This window comes from Erigeron canadensis, chromosome 7 (assembly GCF_010389155.1).
Source record: "Erigeron canadensis isolate Cc75 chromosome 7, C_canadensis_v1, whole genome shotgun sequence".
In the NCBI taxonomy this organism is placed as follows: Eukaryota; Viridiplantae; Streptophyta; class Magnoliopsida; order Asterales; family Asteraceae; genus Erigeron; species Erigeron canadensis.
In genome coordinates, this window is record NC_057767.1 from 2,616,854 (window position 1) to 2,630,468 (window position 13,615).

Here is a 13,615-nt window from a genome sequence, read left to right on the forward strand (position 1 = left end):
CACCCCTTATGACCTATCACTCCTACCAGCTACCCCTTATTAATATCCTTAGATGGGGAACAACCCCATACTCATTTTTCCCATATATATATATATATATAGGGGAAGGGATATAAGGTTGTCCCATACCTAAGCTTAGGTATGGAACCCCTCACATATCATTTTTTAACCATAAAAATCATGGGGGGCCATGTGTTTTATTAATTATACAACAAATATTAAAATATTGTTAAGTAAGGGGTTCCATACCTAAGCTTGGTATGGGAGAACCTTATATTCACTTTTCCCTATATATATATATATATGTATGTATGTGACGTTGTGTTATCAAGATGTTTTGTATATATGTGAGCAAAACGACGTCCGATTGTTGTTTTTTCAAATGTATACAATCAAAATCCGGCTATAATACAATTCAAACACCCCACTCGAAAACAATCTCCAATCAACTGTTGATTCATCAAATATATATATATATATATATACTCACGAATTAAATTCTATATACATCAATCAGACCATATATACACGTAATAACAACTCAATTAACTGCAACACATTCCAATTAACCCTAATAAAGCAGTAAAATTATAGATTCTAATTAAATCATAAAAGCTCTAATCAATTCTAAACCCTTAGCATTGATTTAAATCTTATGACTTTAGAATATATAGATAATAATAGGTAAAACTAAATAACTGGTTATATAGATAAAGATTTAATACATATAATGATAGTCACTAAATTGTAAAACCAACTAATATCTCAACAGCTAACTCCAAGCTTTCAAATTGTCCCCCTACAGTTCAGTTCTTTAGTATGGTATTTAAATACATAAACTCTAGTTTCGAAATCACTAGGTCGTTGACTTTTCATGGTGAGCATCCTGTTGCATGCCATTCTGTAAGCGTATTTTTTTTCGTCAGCCGATAAATTCAACTTATTTAACTCATCTTCATTTGTGAAAAGCTCAAGGTTACCTCGATTGAATAGATGTGTAAGTTCTTCACTAAATACAGTACGACTTCCAAATGTTCTTGCGTGTTTTGTAAGTGTACCCCACTCCCAGAAGTGGGGAGTAACCAACAACCCTATCATATTCGTAATCACAAATGATTCGTTTAAAACATTGTTATAAACCTTGGCCACGAATAAGTTTTGGGGTGATTCACTAAATAACTGAATTAGCATGTGGCAACTGAACTCGAGTTTCTTAAGCTCATGTGAAGTGAGATCTGAATTACCTACGGTTTACATCACATATTCGTATGCTTCTAGTATCTTCCCATTAACACAATCGTTGTATGCATCCCAATTGTTTCTATCATACCCAAACCCGAAATATACATGTTTGGACCCTATTTGTGACCAATTTCATACGGTTCATAGTACCATCATTGTCATGCATTTCATAAGGAACTATAAAGGTAGCTCTGTCGTCCTTACTTGTTGCGACCGCTACCGAAAATAGATCATCTCGCCTCATATAATACCTTTTCGGTAGCGGTCGCAACAAGTAAGGACGACAGAGCTACTCTACCTTTTCGGTAGCGGTCGCAACTGTAGAGTAGCTCAGTTGTCCTTACTTGTTGCGACCGCTACCGAAAAGGTATTATATGAGGCGAGATGATCTATTTTCGGTAGCGGTCGCAACAAGTAAGGACGACAGAGCTACCTTTATAGTTCCTTATGAAATGCATGACAATGATGGTACTATGAACCGTATGAAATTGGTCACAAAAAGGGTCCAAACATGTATATTTCGGGTTTGGGTATGATAGAAACAATTGGGATGCATACAACGATTGTGTTAATGGGAAGATACTAGAAGCATACGAATATGTGATGTAAACCGTAGGTAATTCAGATCTCACTTCACATGAGCTTAAGAAACTCGAGTTCAGTTGCCACATGCTAATTCAGTTATTTAGTGAATCACCCCAAAACTTATTCGTGGCCAAGGTTTATAACAATGTTTTAAACGAATCATTTGTGATTACGAATATGCTAGGGTTGTTGGTTACTCCCCACTTCTGGGAGTGGGGTACACTTACAAAACACGCAAGAACATTTGGAAGTCGTATTGTATTTAGTGAAGAACTTACACATCTATTCAATCGAGGTAACCTCGAGCTTTTCACAAATGAAGATGAGTTAAATAAGTTGAATTTATCGGCTGAAGAAAAGAAATACGCTTACAGAATGGCATGCAACAGGATGCTCACCATGAAAAGTCAACGACCTTGTGATTTCGAAACTGGAGTTTATGTATTTAAATACCATACTAAAGAACTGAACTGCAGGGGGACAATTTGAAAGCTTGGAGTTAGCTGTTGAGATATTAGTTGGTTTTACAATTTAGTGACTATCATAATATGTATTAAATCTTTATCTATATAATCAGTTATTTAGTTTACCTATTATTATCTATATATTCTAAAGTTGTAAGATTGAAATCAATGCCAAGGGTTTAGAATTGAATTAGAGCTTTTATGATTTACTTAGAATCTATAATTTTACTGCTTTAGTAGGGTTAATTGGAATGTGTTGCAGTTAATTGAGTTGTTATTATGTGTATATATGTACTGATTGATGTATATAGAATTTAATTCGTGAATATATATATATTTGATGAATCAACAATTGATTGGAGATTGTTTTAGTGTTTGATGTCGGATTTTGTCTGTATACATTTGTTGTCGATATCTAGAGGGAAGATAACGACGGCTACTTTTAATGATCTTGGGAATTGGTTGACGTTTGGGTGTGCGAAACTTGGGCAGTTGCTTGTTAGGAGTGGAAGTCGAAAAGTTATATATTGAAGCAACAGGGTCATTAATTTGAAGTTAATACCATTGGGTATTCGCCAGATTCCCAACTCTTGGCTACTGGTGCTGATGATAATAGAATTAAGGTTCGTTACTTTTTGAGATACACTGTCTACTCTTGATTAGAAGAGGGTGTTTATATCATTCTCTAGGGTTAATAGTTATATATACATTTCTGGTTATTTTTCATGTTGTCACACTTCATTGTTCAGGATTGCTTTTTTTAGTAGAGATCATATGATTATTGTGTATGCAAATTGAAGTAATCAGAAGAAAGTAATATGCAAACAAGTTACAAAAAGTGATTTCTCTGTGTTACCCTAGAGAGAAAATGCAGTATTGAAAAAGAAGGTTGAGATATGATTATTCAAAAAGCTGTTTTGCGAATTGCAAAATCTTATTTGAAAGAGCAATCCTTAACACCCTTGAACATATGACTTGAAAATTTTGTAATTTGTTTGCTTGTTATAGGTATGGACTGTATCTTCGGGATTCTGTTTTGTGACATTCTCTGAGCATACAAATGCAGTTACTGCACTGCATTTTATGGCTAGCAACCACTGTTTACTAAGTGCATCCCTAGATGGAACTGTTCGTGCATGGGATCTGTTTCGTTATCGTAATTTTAGAACTTTCACCACCCCTTCTTCTAGACAGTTTGTTTCCTTAGCAGAGGATCAAAGTGGGGAAGTGATTTGTGCTGGAACGCTCGATTCATTTGAGTGATGAATCCCTCAACATGATTTTTGACTATCCTTCTTTTGTGAGTTTTGTCTTGACTCAGCATTTTCTGTTCTCTTTAGATTTTTGTCTTGTCTATGAAGACAGGTCGATTGTTGGATGTTCTTAGTGGGCATGAAGGTCCAGTTCATGGATTGATGTTCTCTCCTACAACTGTAAGTTGTGATTTCTAGTTGTATCTTTACATGTTGTAAATATTTATGTGTTTGGATTTTGCATTTCGAACTCTGTGATTAACACGACTTGAAGCTGCAGTAATAATTGTTTTTAGTTTGGATAAAAAGTTCTGGTTTTAATTATCTGTTATGTAACAGCATGATTAGTTGGGGTAGTAAGTTTTATACCAACTGCAGCAGAACTCTATCTTTTTTTAGAACGGCAAACTTACAAATATAGGAAGTGGGACTAGAAACCGGGTGGAATACCCCAAGGTCAAGTACCTTACCAATGGGTCATGTATCATTCTCTTTTGAACATAATCGTACTAATTTATTTTATTTTTTGTTAACCATTTACTTCCTTCCAAGTAAATACATTATTTCGTTCTTCTATTAGCTAATTCTAGAAACTGTTCTATTTCTGTTATTATTTCAAAAATAATTCTTTGCTTTTCTTGCTTCATCTTCATGGGACAAAACTGTTCGGTTGTGGGATGTGTTTGATGGAAAAGGTTCTGTAGAAGCATTTCCTCACACTCATGATGATCTTACAGTCGTTTGTTGTCCAGATGGTAAGCAGTTGGCTAGCAGCACATTGGATGGTCAAATTCATTTCTGGGATCCAATTAATGGCTTGTTAATGTACACCATTGAGGGGCGGCAAGACATTGCTGGAGGATGCTTGATGACTGATCGTAGAACAGCAGCCAACTCTTCATCTGGCAAATTCTTTACGACTTTGTCTTATTCTGCTGATGGCAATTACATTTTTAGCTGGAGGAAGTAGTAGATACATTTGTATGTATGATGTTGCTCCATCAGGTTAGTTTCTTCTTTCCTTTCCTTTTTCGTGAAGTTTTTTACTGATTATGTTTGTGAAGCTAATTTCACTTTTCTCCTAGGTATCCATAGTTGAGAACTTTGACCCGTTTTCTTATGAATGCGTTGATTTGGGTTATATGTTGATCACCAAATGGGGCCAGAATAGTAATCTTCTTAATGGAAATGGGTCAAAGGAGTGGAATGTTGCCAATGGACATATCTTAATCCCTGAGACCTAATCTATTCATCATAAAGAACTACTCATAACTTTTCGTAATCTTTTAACTGAATAATCATTCATACATCAGATTTTATGTTTTTAGACCAAAAGGGGTAGGTTTCATCCCAACAAACATGTAAAGAAATATTTGACCCGCCTGTCACCTGACTCGTTACCTTGATCGCCCTTTGACCTCCTCTGTGTTTGTCATATATCAAGGGAACGTAATCTATCAATTAAGTAGCAATCAATTTCAGATTATATATTTATGCTACGAATAACTGGATATGATGGGTTATGGGTAGCATCTCAAATTCTGTTGACTTGGAGGTGGACTAGTAAATATATAGAGGTGGCAAAATGGATGCTTTTGGTAATTAGGTCTAAAGGGTTTGTTTTTGGTACAGGCCAAAACATTGTTGTGGGGTTAAGACGACCTAAGGATGTTAGTATGTAGTAAAACAATTAGTGTTCAGCTGAAATGATTCAGAAGGCTTTATGAATAAAACATGTAAGAATGATTTTCGACTAGTTTGATCATTTTATTTTAGTTATGTCTTTCAGATTTTACGGGTCTGACCTTTTATATGGGGCTGAATTAACATGCCTACTAGTATGCCAAAATAAGCTTTATTGTTTAATAGATAGAGGGTTTTGGATAATCTGTTTCATACAAACTGCAACAAATCTACCTAGTTACCTTTCTAAAACATTCATTCCTGTTCTACATTAGTCTCTCTTATCAAGAAGAATAGCCATTCTGGTCGCTTTCTATCTTTTAGTTTTTGAAACAGTGATAATTTGTGTATCATTCAAACAACTGAACATCGGTGTTTCCAACATCAGACGGCAGACATACGAAAATAGCCTATTTATTGCAACTGATTATGTGGCCTGGCCGTTTAGTTTTACGCCACTTTCAATCATACAAACCCCTACAAAAATAAATTGTTTATTTCATGGTGATGAACTCCACTAATGATAATTTCACCTTTTTTGACGCATAGGCAGTTGATGCAGCGCTTGGTGAAGATCAACCGAGCAGAGCTTCAATCTTAAGTTTAATCCTCCAGTGGACATAAAGCCTGTAGTTGCGTCAGTCCCTTTCAAATATCTAAATAGATTGATTCAGGCTTTTGCTGAGCTTTTGGAAAATTGCCCACGTTTGGAATTTATTTTTCGATGGTGTCAGGTATCATATGCATACTCCATACTAGAGGTTGTAAATTGGGCCAGAGGAGAGGTGTCAGGTGTGCAATGTGTCAAGATGGGGTTGACCTGAATCAATTGTTGCTCTTTCTTTGAAAATAATTTTGGCTAAGTTTAGTTAAATATCATTACAGAAATTTTCTAGTAATAATCTAGTTATTCGAATCTAGTGATTCATGATTTACTTTGGGCAACTTATAAGTTATAACTCCTTTTGTTATTAGCTTCCTGGTTTTTATATACCAAGTCAGATATAAGATGTTAACAAGTGTGTTGGGTAATAGGTCAAAATTAATACTTTTCAGTATGGGTCAAAATGAACCGAGTTAGGTTGCATAGAAAGCACTTGTTATCAGATGAATAAAGTGATCTTGAAGGTTGTACTCTTAAAAAGTATACCTTTGGAGACTATCAGCTTGTGTCCTGTTTAGCTATTATTTTCTGTGACCAGTAAGTAAGAAAACACAACCGAAATTAACAAGTGAATGAGTTGAAAGTCAGTTTGTTACATTTCTCACTAGACTCTTTAGTTTGTTCCAGATTCGTTTGATATAAACTACAAAAAATGTAATTCATTCAGCTTTGCAGGAGCTTTTCAAATGCCATGGTCACTCAATTCAGCAAAACTCACAGAATCTGCTACCTTCTCTCAAATCATTGCAGAAGGCAATTACAAGGTTACATAAAGATTTAGGTGACACATGTTCTTCTAATGAGTATATGCTTCGATATCTATGCTCCACAAGCTCCAAGCCATGATAACTTATCTACAACATATGTTATAGTATTTGCAGGAAGCTTACCAAGAGTTGCCTCGTTACGTTTGAGATGTCAATTTTGTTAGAAATGTGTGTAGGTTATTACTATAATAGTAATTAAGGCAGGATTCTGTTGGTTTTTCCTTAGGCCATGGCCTATTTGTTACAAACATTCTTAGATAATCTTCATCTATAGTTTAAGCTTCTATTTTTTAGATGTTGATAGAGGAAAGTTTATTATGTTGAAAAAATGTTTTTTAGTGTATAAAATATCTATCAAAATGCAAGAATCAATACATGTTAGCAAATAGACTTGGAACTTTTGTATTGAACTTAAATATTTATATACTTGATTGAAATTTACTATTTTACCATTCCACTTTATATTTTTATCTTATGTTATTTTATTAACTATTTTACTTAATTACTTATACTTATTCTTAATTTTTATGTATATTAAAAACTAGCATGATAATGTCAGCTGGTGTCTTCTATTATTGCATGTAATAATTGAAATTTATAAATTTCATTACTCAATTTGATTTATACTAAAGTTTAATATTACTCGTATATGTTTAGATTTAAAAAATTAACTACAGTTTCTATGCACGATTATAATTTCAGTAATATATAAACTTGACAAGCTATTGGAACAAAGTTTACATGCCTTTATCAATGAGTCACCACCATTACAGTTTAACTTTTCATATTTAAACACCAACAATAGTTACACTATGTTCTTGAGTTTTTGTAAAAAGGGAAAATAAAAAAGAACCCAAGTGATTTTAAAACAATCGGTCATCACCAAATGATTTAGTGACAAGGAGTTTTGTTTTCTCATAAAAAGCCTCGGGTTCAAGTTATACTTTAGGCTTATTTAAAATAACTACAAGGATTCAAGATTTACTTATGGTAAGCCTTAGTGAATTTTCTTCTCCAAGTGTTTGACCCTCAAGAATTCTCATCAAGGGGTTTAGATTGGAGATCCACTCTGCGAACGACTTTTTAAAGCGGACCCGGTTAAGACAACTTATATTTGCAAATAACTTTCACCTCAAAGCAAAATAAAATAAAAATAATTAATTAAACCATAATCGGTTTATTTTTTTTTTCTATAAAAACTTGTTTCGGAAGTGAAAGTGTTAAATAATAATACGAGTATCTGTTAAACGGCCCATAATAACCAAATAAAAGGAAAAATTGAAAAATACCCTTAAAACGGCCCAAATACAATTGCCCATCCGGTCCTAAAACCCTCCGGCCTCCTCAGCCCTCACCTTCATTCCCCTGTTAACAAAATTTTAGGGTTTTTGCTCTGTTTTTTTTTTCTTGTAATATAATATAATAACTAAAATGGCCAAAGACAAGAAATTTATATTAAAGATTTCATGTTTTAGTTCAAAAGGTGAAATCTTTGCTGCAATACTTCCTGATAATACACTCAAAGTAAGTTTCTCTCTTTTAATTCAAGAATTTATATATTTTTTTATGTTTGTATTCACACATTTATTTGTCTATATGTATATATATATATTTGTTCAGCTGCAAAAAGTATAAAACTGTTTTGGGTTGAATTTGAAGTATATAGAAATGCACAAAAGGATGACTATATATATATATGTATGTATTATATATATAGCATGTTTTGTTATGAATATCTTGCCTAACTGTTATTTAACGGTAGACGAATAGTACACGAAAGCTAAAAAAAATTAAAACACATGTTAAAGATTCTAGTCTTTTAGGGTATGCCATGTTTTAAGCATAGGCGATGGAAATTTTTAAGCCGAATGGATGACTTGTATGGAAATTCTGATGCACGTTTAGGATTGGTTATGGGTTGTTATGTTTTTTGAAACCCGAAAGGCACTTTGAAGTGTTTGGATACCTAGTGCGTTTTCGCTTATTTTAGGGGTAAAACACACATAGTTTAAAGCTGGTAGGGTGCTCGTTCTGAATGAAACTTGTAAGCCATAAGTATGTAGAAATATGTGCAATCAAGCAACCAATATTAAATCAATATTGTAGTTAGAAGTTGCAATAATGATCTTTTTCAGTGTTCAGGTAAGCTATGTAGGGATTTTCCGTACTAAAACTGATGCAGAGATAAATCAATATTATTTAACTTTTAAAAGTTATATATATTTTTTATTATTAGTGGTTTCGATTTTCCAAAGTGGTCTGGTTTGCTAAATCGTAATAAAGGAGCTCTATATCTGTATCAGTCATGGACTTTGAAAAGTGAATGTAATTACGAATTTATGTTGATGTTGTTGTAATTACTAAAAAATTCCATTTCATGCTTAAAGGTGTGGAACACGAACAATGGAAATTTGTTAGCTGAATGGAAGCATTCTGATGAAGATTCTGATGTTCAGTTTTCTTGTATTGCCTGTAGCTTTGTTGGAACAAAGAAGGTAACATCTTACACCAGAAATCTCAATCGTTGCACTCTCTTACTATCACTGCTATACTGATTTTGTATTTGAGTATAGAGTTTCCTGTTTTTGTTATAAATTTTTCAGCGCAGAAAAGAAAACGGAACTTGTTTGGTGGCACTGGGAACAGATAGTGGTGAGGTTTTTACCATCAATGCTACTAATGGCGAGTTAATGTGGAAATCATCTGGAGATCATCATGGGTATGTCAGAAATATACTAATATTTTATGGGTATCCGCAATTTTAGGATTTAAACCATTTTATTTGGCAGAAAACCCCAAACGAATTTTTGAGCCGGTTATTTGTTTCTGTTGGTGATACCACATACTTTTATGAGGTGCTTCTAACATCCTGAACTTTTTTGGCTGCAGTAGAATTGTTGCTCTCTCATTTGCAAATCAAGGACCGAAAGTTTGTGTTATTAGCACTGATGGCACAACTTGTGAATTGAACTCCGGAACTGGAGAGCTTTTGAAAGAAACAAAATTTTCGAAGAAATATATCTCTACATCTGTATATATTTTTGGTGAGCGTTCAAAGTATATTGATTTCGTGAATTATCATAATCTTACATTATACACTTTTAACACATGTTTTCCTGTATGGTAGATGATAAAATATTAGCTGCAGCGAGTTCCAAGATTCGAGTCCTTAGTTTGGAAGACGGGAATGAATTACTCAAGTTTTCAACCGATTCGGTATGTTACTAAGTCTATTCTATCACTAAAACTTGCTGTAGGGTGGTTTCTGACTTGTGTTTGCAAAGTGATTATATTGAGTAAGAGCTATGGATGGTTATATACTCGTATCATTTAGCTTTTATTCTAAGATTCTCAATTTTTAGGTTTCATGTGGCAACTTGCTGCATGAGAAATATGGATTCACTGGGGTGCTTTGATTGCGGTATGAAATCAATCGCCTGGTTCAATAGGGTGACTTGAAGTCTTATAGTGTAGTTTTTTTTATTATATTTATGATAATGTGATTATTTGAGGTCGAATAATCAATTTTGGATCATTAGTTTTATATATACCTCGGAATGCACATCCAAAGTTCCAAACACCCTTTTAGTTCAACCGCGATGTCTATTGAAATTTGTTTTTGCTTCATCTTTCAGGGTCCGGTGCAGCTCATGTGTATGTTGGACAACTCAAACGCCATTATTACATCCGGACATGGTGACAATAATCTTCAAGTGTGGAAAAACAAATCAGACACCGGAAAAGTAAGCAGTGGACCTGTGTTGTCAATGAGACATCATCCTTTAGCGATTGAATGCAAGAATGGCCCCAGTGGAGATGATTTAGTTGTACTCTCAGTTTCAGAGTCGGGTATAGTTTATATATGGAACTTGAAGACCTCAACCAAAGGCAATGTAGATCCAACAAAGATTAAAGTTGAAGCTAGTAAATCTAAAACTGACATCAATGATGGTGGGAAAACCAAGAAACATCACAATTCCATACTAGCTGCTAAAATATATTCAATCAGTGGTGATGATCAGGCTACAGCCCTTATTGTTTATGGTCTATTAAACTCTCCACAGTTCGCTTTAGTAGATGTTATTTGTTCTGGGGAAGATATTATTGTAAATGCTAGTGCTGATATCCAAGAAAATATAGTGAATAACGGAAAAGGTACACAGTTTCTATTTTCTAAAATTTTTTTTTTACTTCCTGTTTTTGAAATAGTTATACTGAGCCTTGTTGATCAGCTTTCGAAGTTTATGTGAAGATGGCATTTTCAAGCTCTTTAAATTAGATTTTCAATAGCCGATTTGGCTTATATTTCGAGTTGACATGGTCAAATTGTTCAAAGTTTTTCCAAAGTGTATTCTAGTACTTACAATTTCTTAAATTACTTGGAATAATAGACAACCTTTTTATTTAACAGATAATTTATAATATGTGCTTTTTAGCTCCCAGAAAGTAAATATTTTGTATTTATTAAAACTGAACATCTAGCTTTGTCATCTTATTTATTGAATTACTAGAACTTCTGAAACATTTTAACAACTACTTATCTGGTCATCACAATTTCATAAAGCAGAAACACATTCAAACCCTATCTCCGGCAACACATATTGTTACACGTGATTATCTGTCTGATAAAAGCTGGTGAACATAATACGTTACAAAGAGCACCTTTGCACACCCCCTAATTAGTTATTATGCTTTCTTCTTCGCAGACCAGAAAGATGTGCGAAGTAAGAAACGTGCTGCATCTGATGCAGACTTTGAAACTGCCGGAGTAAACCTTGGTAAGCAATGGGCTTACTTGGTTTATGTTGTATCTTTTTTTTTTATATAAATGAGTAAAGTTTATTAAGTTAGTATAAACATGTCAAACCTGTTATCTAGAGAGTGTTTAAAATTTATAAAACCTTTTCAATATATCTATTCCAAAGTTTAAGTTATTGATTGCAGCCGTAATTTATTTGGTGCAGATATTATATTTCCAAAGTTTTGTTTGGGAAAACTAGTGTTTTGTTCGGCCTGACCCAAACTAGTGTTTTCCCTCTCTTTGATTATGTCCTTGGATTCAAAGTTATTATCTGTAGTTCTTAATATCTTAGATTGCATTGTAGATATAGATCATGCAGACCCTATGGATGGAGTTCAAATTGATGATGATATTGGTGCACCAACAATGGGTGAGAAGTTGGCCAGCTTAAATATAATAAACAATGAAGATGGGAGTGACAAGAAAGCTGAGATGTCTACTGCCAAGCCTCCGAGTGCTGATTCTGTTCATGTTTTGCTTAAACAGGCACTGCATGCAGAAGATCGGGCGCTTCTGCTTGATTGTTTATCTAGACAAAACGAAAAGGTAATGCTTGATGAAGTTTTTATAAGTAATAATTTTAAAATTGTGCTTATAAGATTATTATTATTATTTTTTAATCTGCTTCTCTTGTTTGCAGGTTATTACAAACTCAGTTGCTCTATTAAATCCATCGGACGTCTTCAAGCTTCTTGAGTCTCTCATATCCGTGATCCAATCCAGGTGCGATCTACGAATCTTATTTACGTTGAAAAATAGAGTTGAAAGTTGGACTGGTTGTGTGGCTGGTCAAAGTAGGGGTTAAAATGGGTTGGAAGTTGGATTCATTAAAAATTTTGTTTGAATGTTATACCCTTTAATTAGTAATCATCATGATAATAGAAACCATATTAGAAAATGAACAATTTTTTGGATAAAGCTGTTTAGGAGGTTGGAAGCTTTCTAATACACTTTAGGCGACACTAGGTATCAAATATAACCCAAGTTGGCCCATTTGTTATGAGTTGGAAGTGTTGTGGTTATTGATTATCTTTAAACGTGCAACGAATAATAGATCACATGTTTTGCATTGTGATTATAGGGGTTCTGTTGTAGCTTTTGCCCTACCATGGCTTAGAAGCTTACTTCTTCTACATGCAAGCAGTATAATGTCTCAAGAGTCGTCTTTGATCGCTCTCAACTCCTTGTATCAGGTAAGAACCTTTATTTGTCGATATTTGACTTTCAAAAGTAAATTCATGCCGATCTACTTCATAGTCAAGTTTCACAAACCTCAAGTCATCTATCCTTAATTTGAACAGACATGTTTCCAAAGCTGAGTAATGAATGAATATTTCGAACATTCGAAACCAACTTTATTACAACGATGAATTACCAAGCTTAAGAAAATTGTTTTGCAGGTCTACCAGACCTTATTTGACCCATATAAGAAATTACCCAATGGCCTGACCCACCCTTTCTACCACTCCTTGATCAAAATTATATTATGATATGAAGTTGATTTTTTTTTCTTTCCTGTAGCTTATTGAATCTCGAGTTTCAACTTTCAATTCAACGCTTCAACTGTCAAGTTGTTTAGACTTGCTATACACAAAGGTAAGCAACATAGCCGCTATTGTTAAACCATCAAAGAGGGAATCTTCATCTATTCATTTTCTTGGTTTTATTCTTATGTGCAGACGATTGATGGAGTTGATGAAGAAGAGCCATTGGAGCCTATTATTTATGAAGATGAGAGCGACGATGATGAGTCTGAAGAAGATGGTGACGCTATGGATACTGATGAAGAAGACAATGAAGAACTTGAAGCAGTCAGTAATGTTAGCGATCTTGAAGGAAGTGATGGCATGATTGACTATTAGTATCTTGTCTTTGTTACCTACGCGTTGTAATCCCATACCCTTCTAAGTTCTAACATTGTATGCTTATGGGTGTATACGAGTAGTATCAAAATCCTAGTCAAATTTTATGAACAAAAACCGCGAGTGATGTATCTGAGAATATACATATCTGGAGATGGCAGTTTTGACACATATCATTATGAATCTGATGTTTGGTTCACTAGATCTTTGATTTGTATCCACATTACACTTTCCAACGTTCAGTTCCTACTCCATATATCCTCCTTGTCGTACCGTCACATCGAATGTATACGT

The 13,615-nt window shown here is 34.0% G+C and overlaps 1 protein-coding gene and 1 pseudogene across 1 annotated transcript; both read left to right on the forward strand.

Annotated features, from left to right (window-relative positions):
• Positions 1-1,762: 1,762 nt before the first annotated feature.
• On the forward strand, positions 1,763-6,951 carry LOC122607876 (annotated as a pseudogene).
• A 1,012-nt stretch (positions 6,952-7,963) lies between these two features.
• On the forward strand, positions 7,964-13,523 carry LOC122607284 (WD repeat-containing protein 43). Its single transcript, XM_043780224.1, has 12 exons — positions 7,964-8,182; positions 9,046-9,153; positions 9,262-9,377; positions 9,548-9,702; positions 9,786-9,874; positions 10,294-10,813; positions 11,365-11,436; positions 11,764-12,005; positions 12,100-12,182; positions 12,541-12,652; positions 12,981-13,055; positions 13,139-13,523. The coding sequence occupies exons 1-12, from the start codon at positions 8,090-8,092 to the stop codon at positions 13,319-13,321; spliced, it is 1,848 nt and encodes a 615-aa protein (XP_043636159.1). The 5' UTR covers positions 7,964-8,089; the 3' UTR covers positions 13,322-13,523.
• The last annotated feature ends 92 nt before the right edge of the window (positions 13,524-13,615 follow it).

Coding starts and splice junctions, on each gene's coding strand:
- LOC122607284 (XM_043780224.1), top strand. CDS start 8,090: ATGGCCAAAGACAAGAAATTTATATTAAAGATTTCATGTTTTAGTTCA. Junction 8,183..9,045: donor TTCCTGATAATACACTCAAA/GTAAGTTTCTCT, acceptor TCATGCTTAAAG/GTGTGGAACACGAACAATGG. Junction 9,875..10,293: donor TCAAGTTTTCAACCGATTCG/GTATGTTACTAA, acceptor TTCATCTTTCAG/GGTCCGGTGCAGCTCATGTG.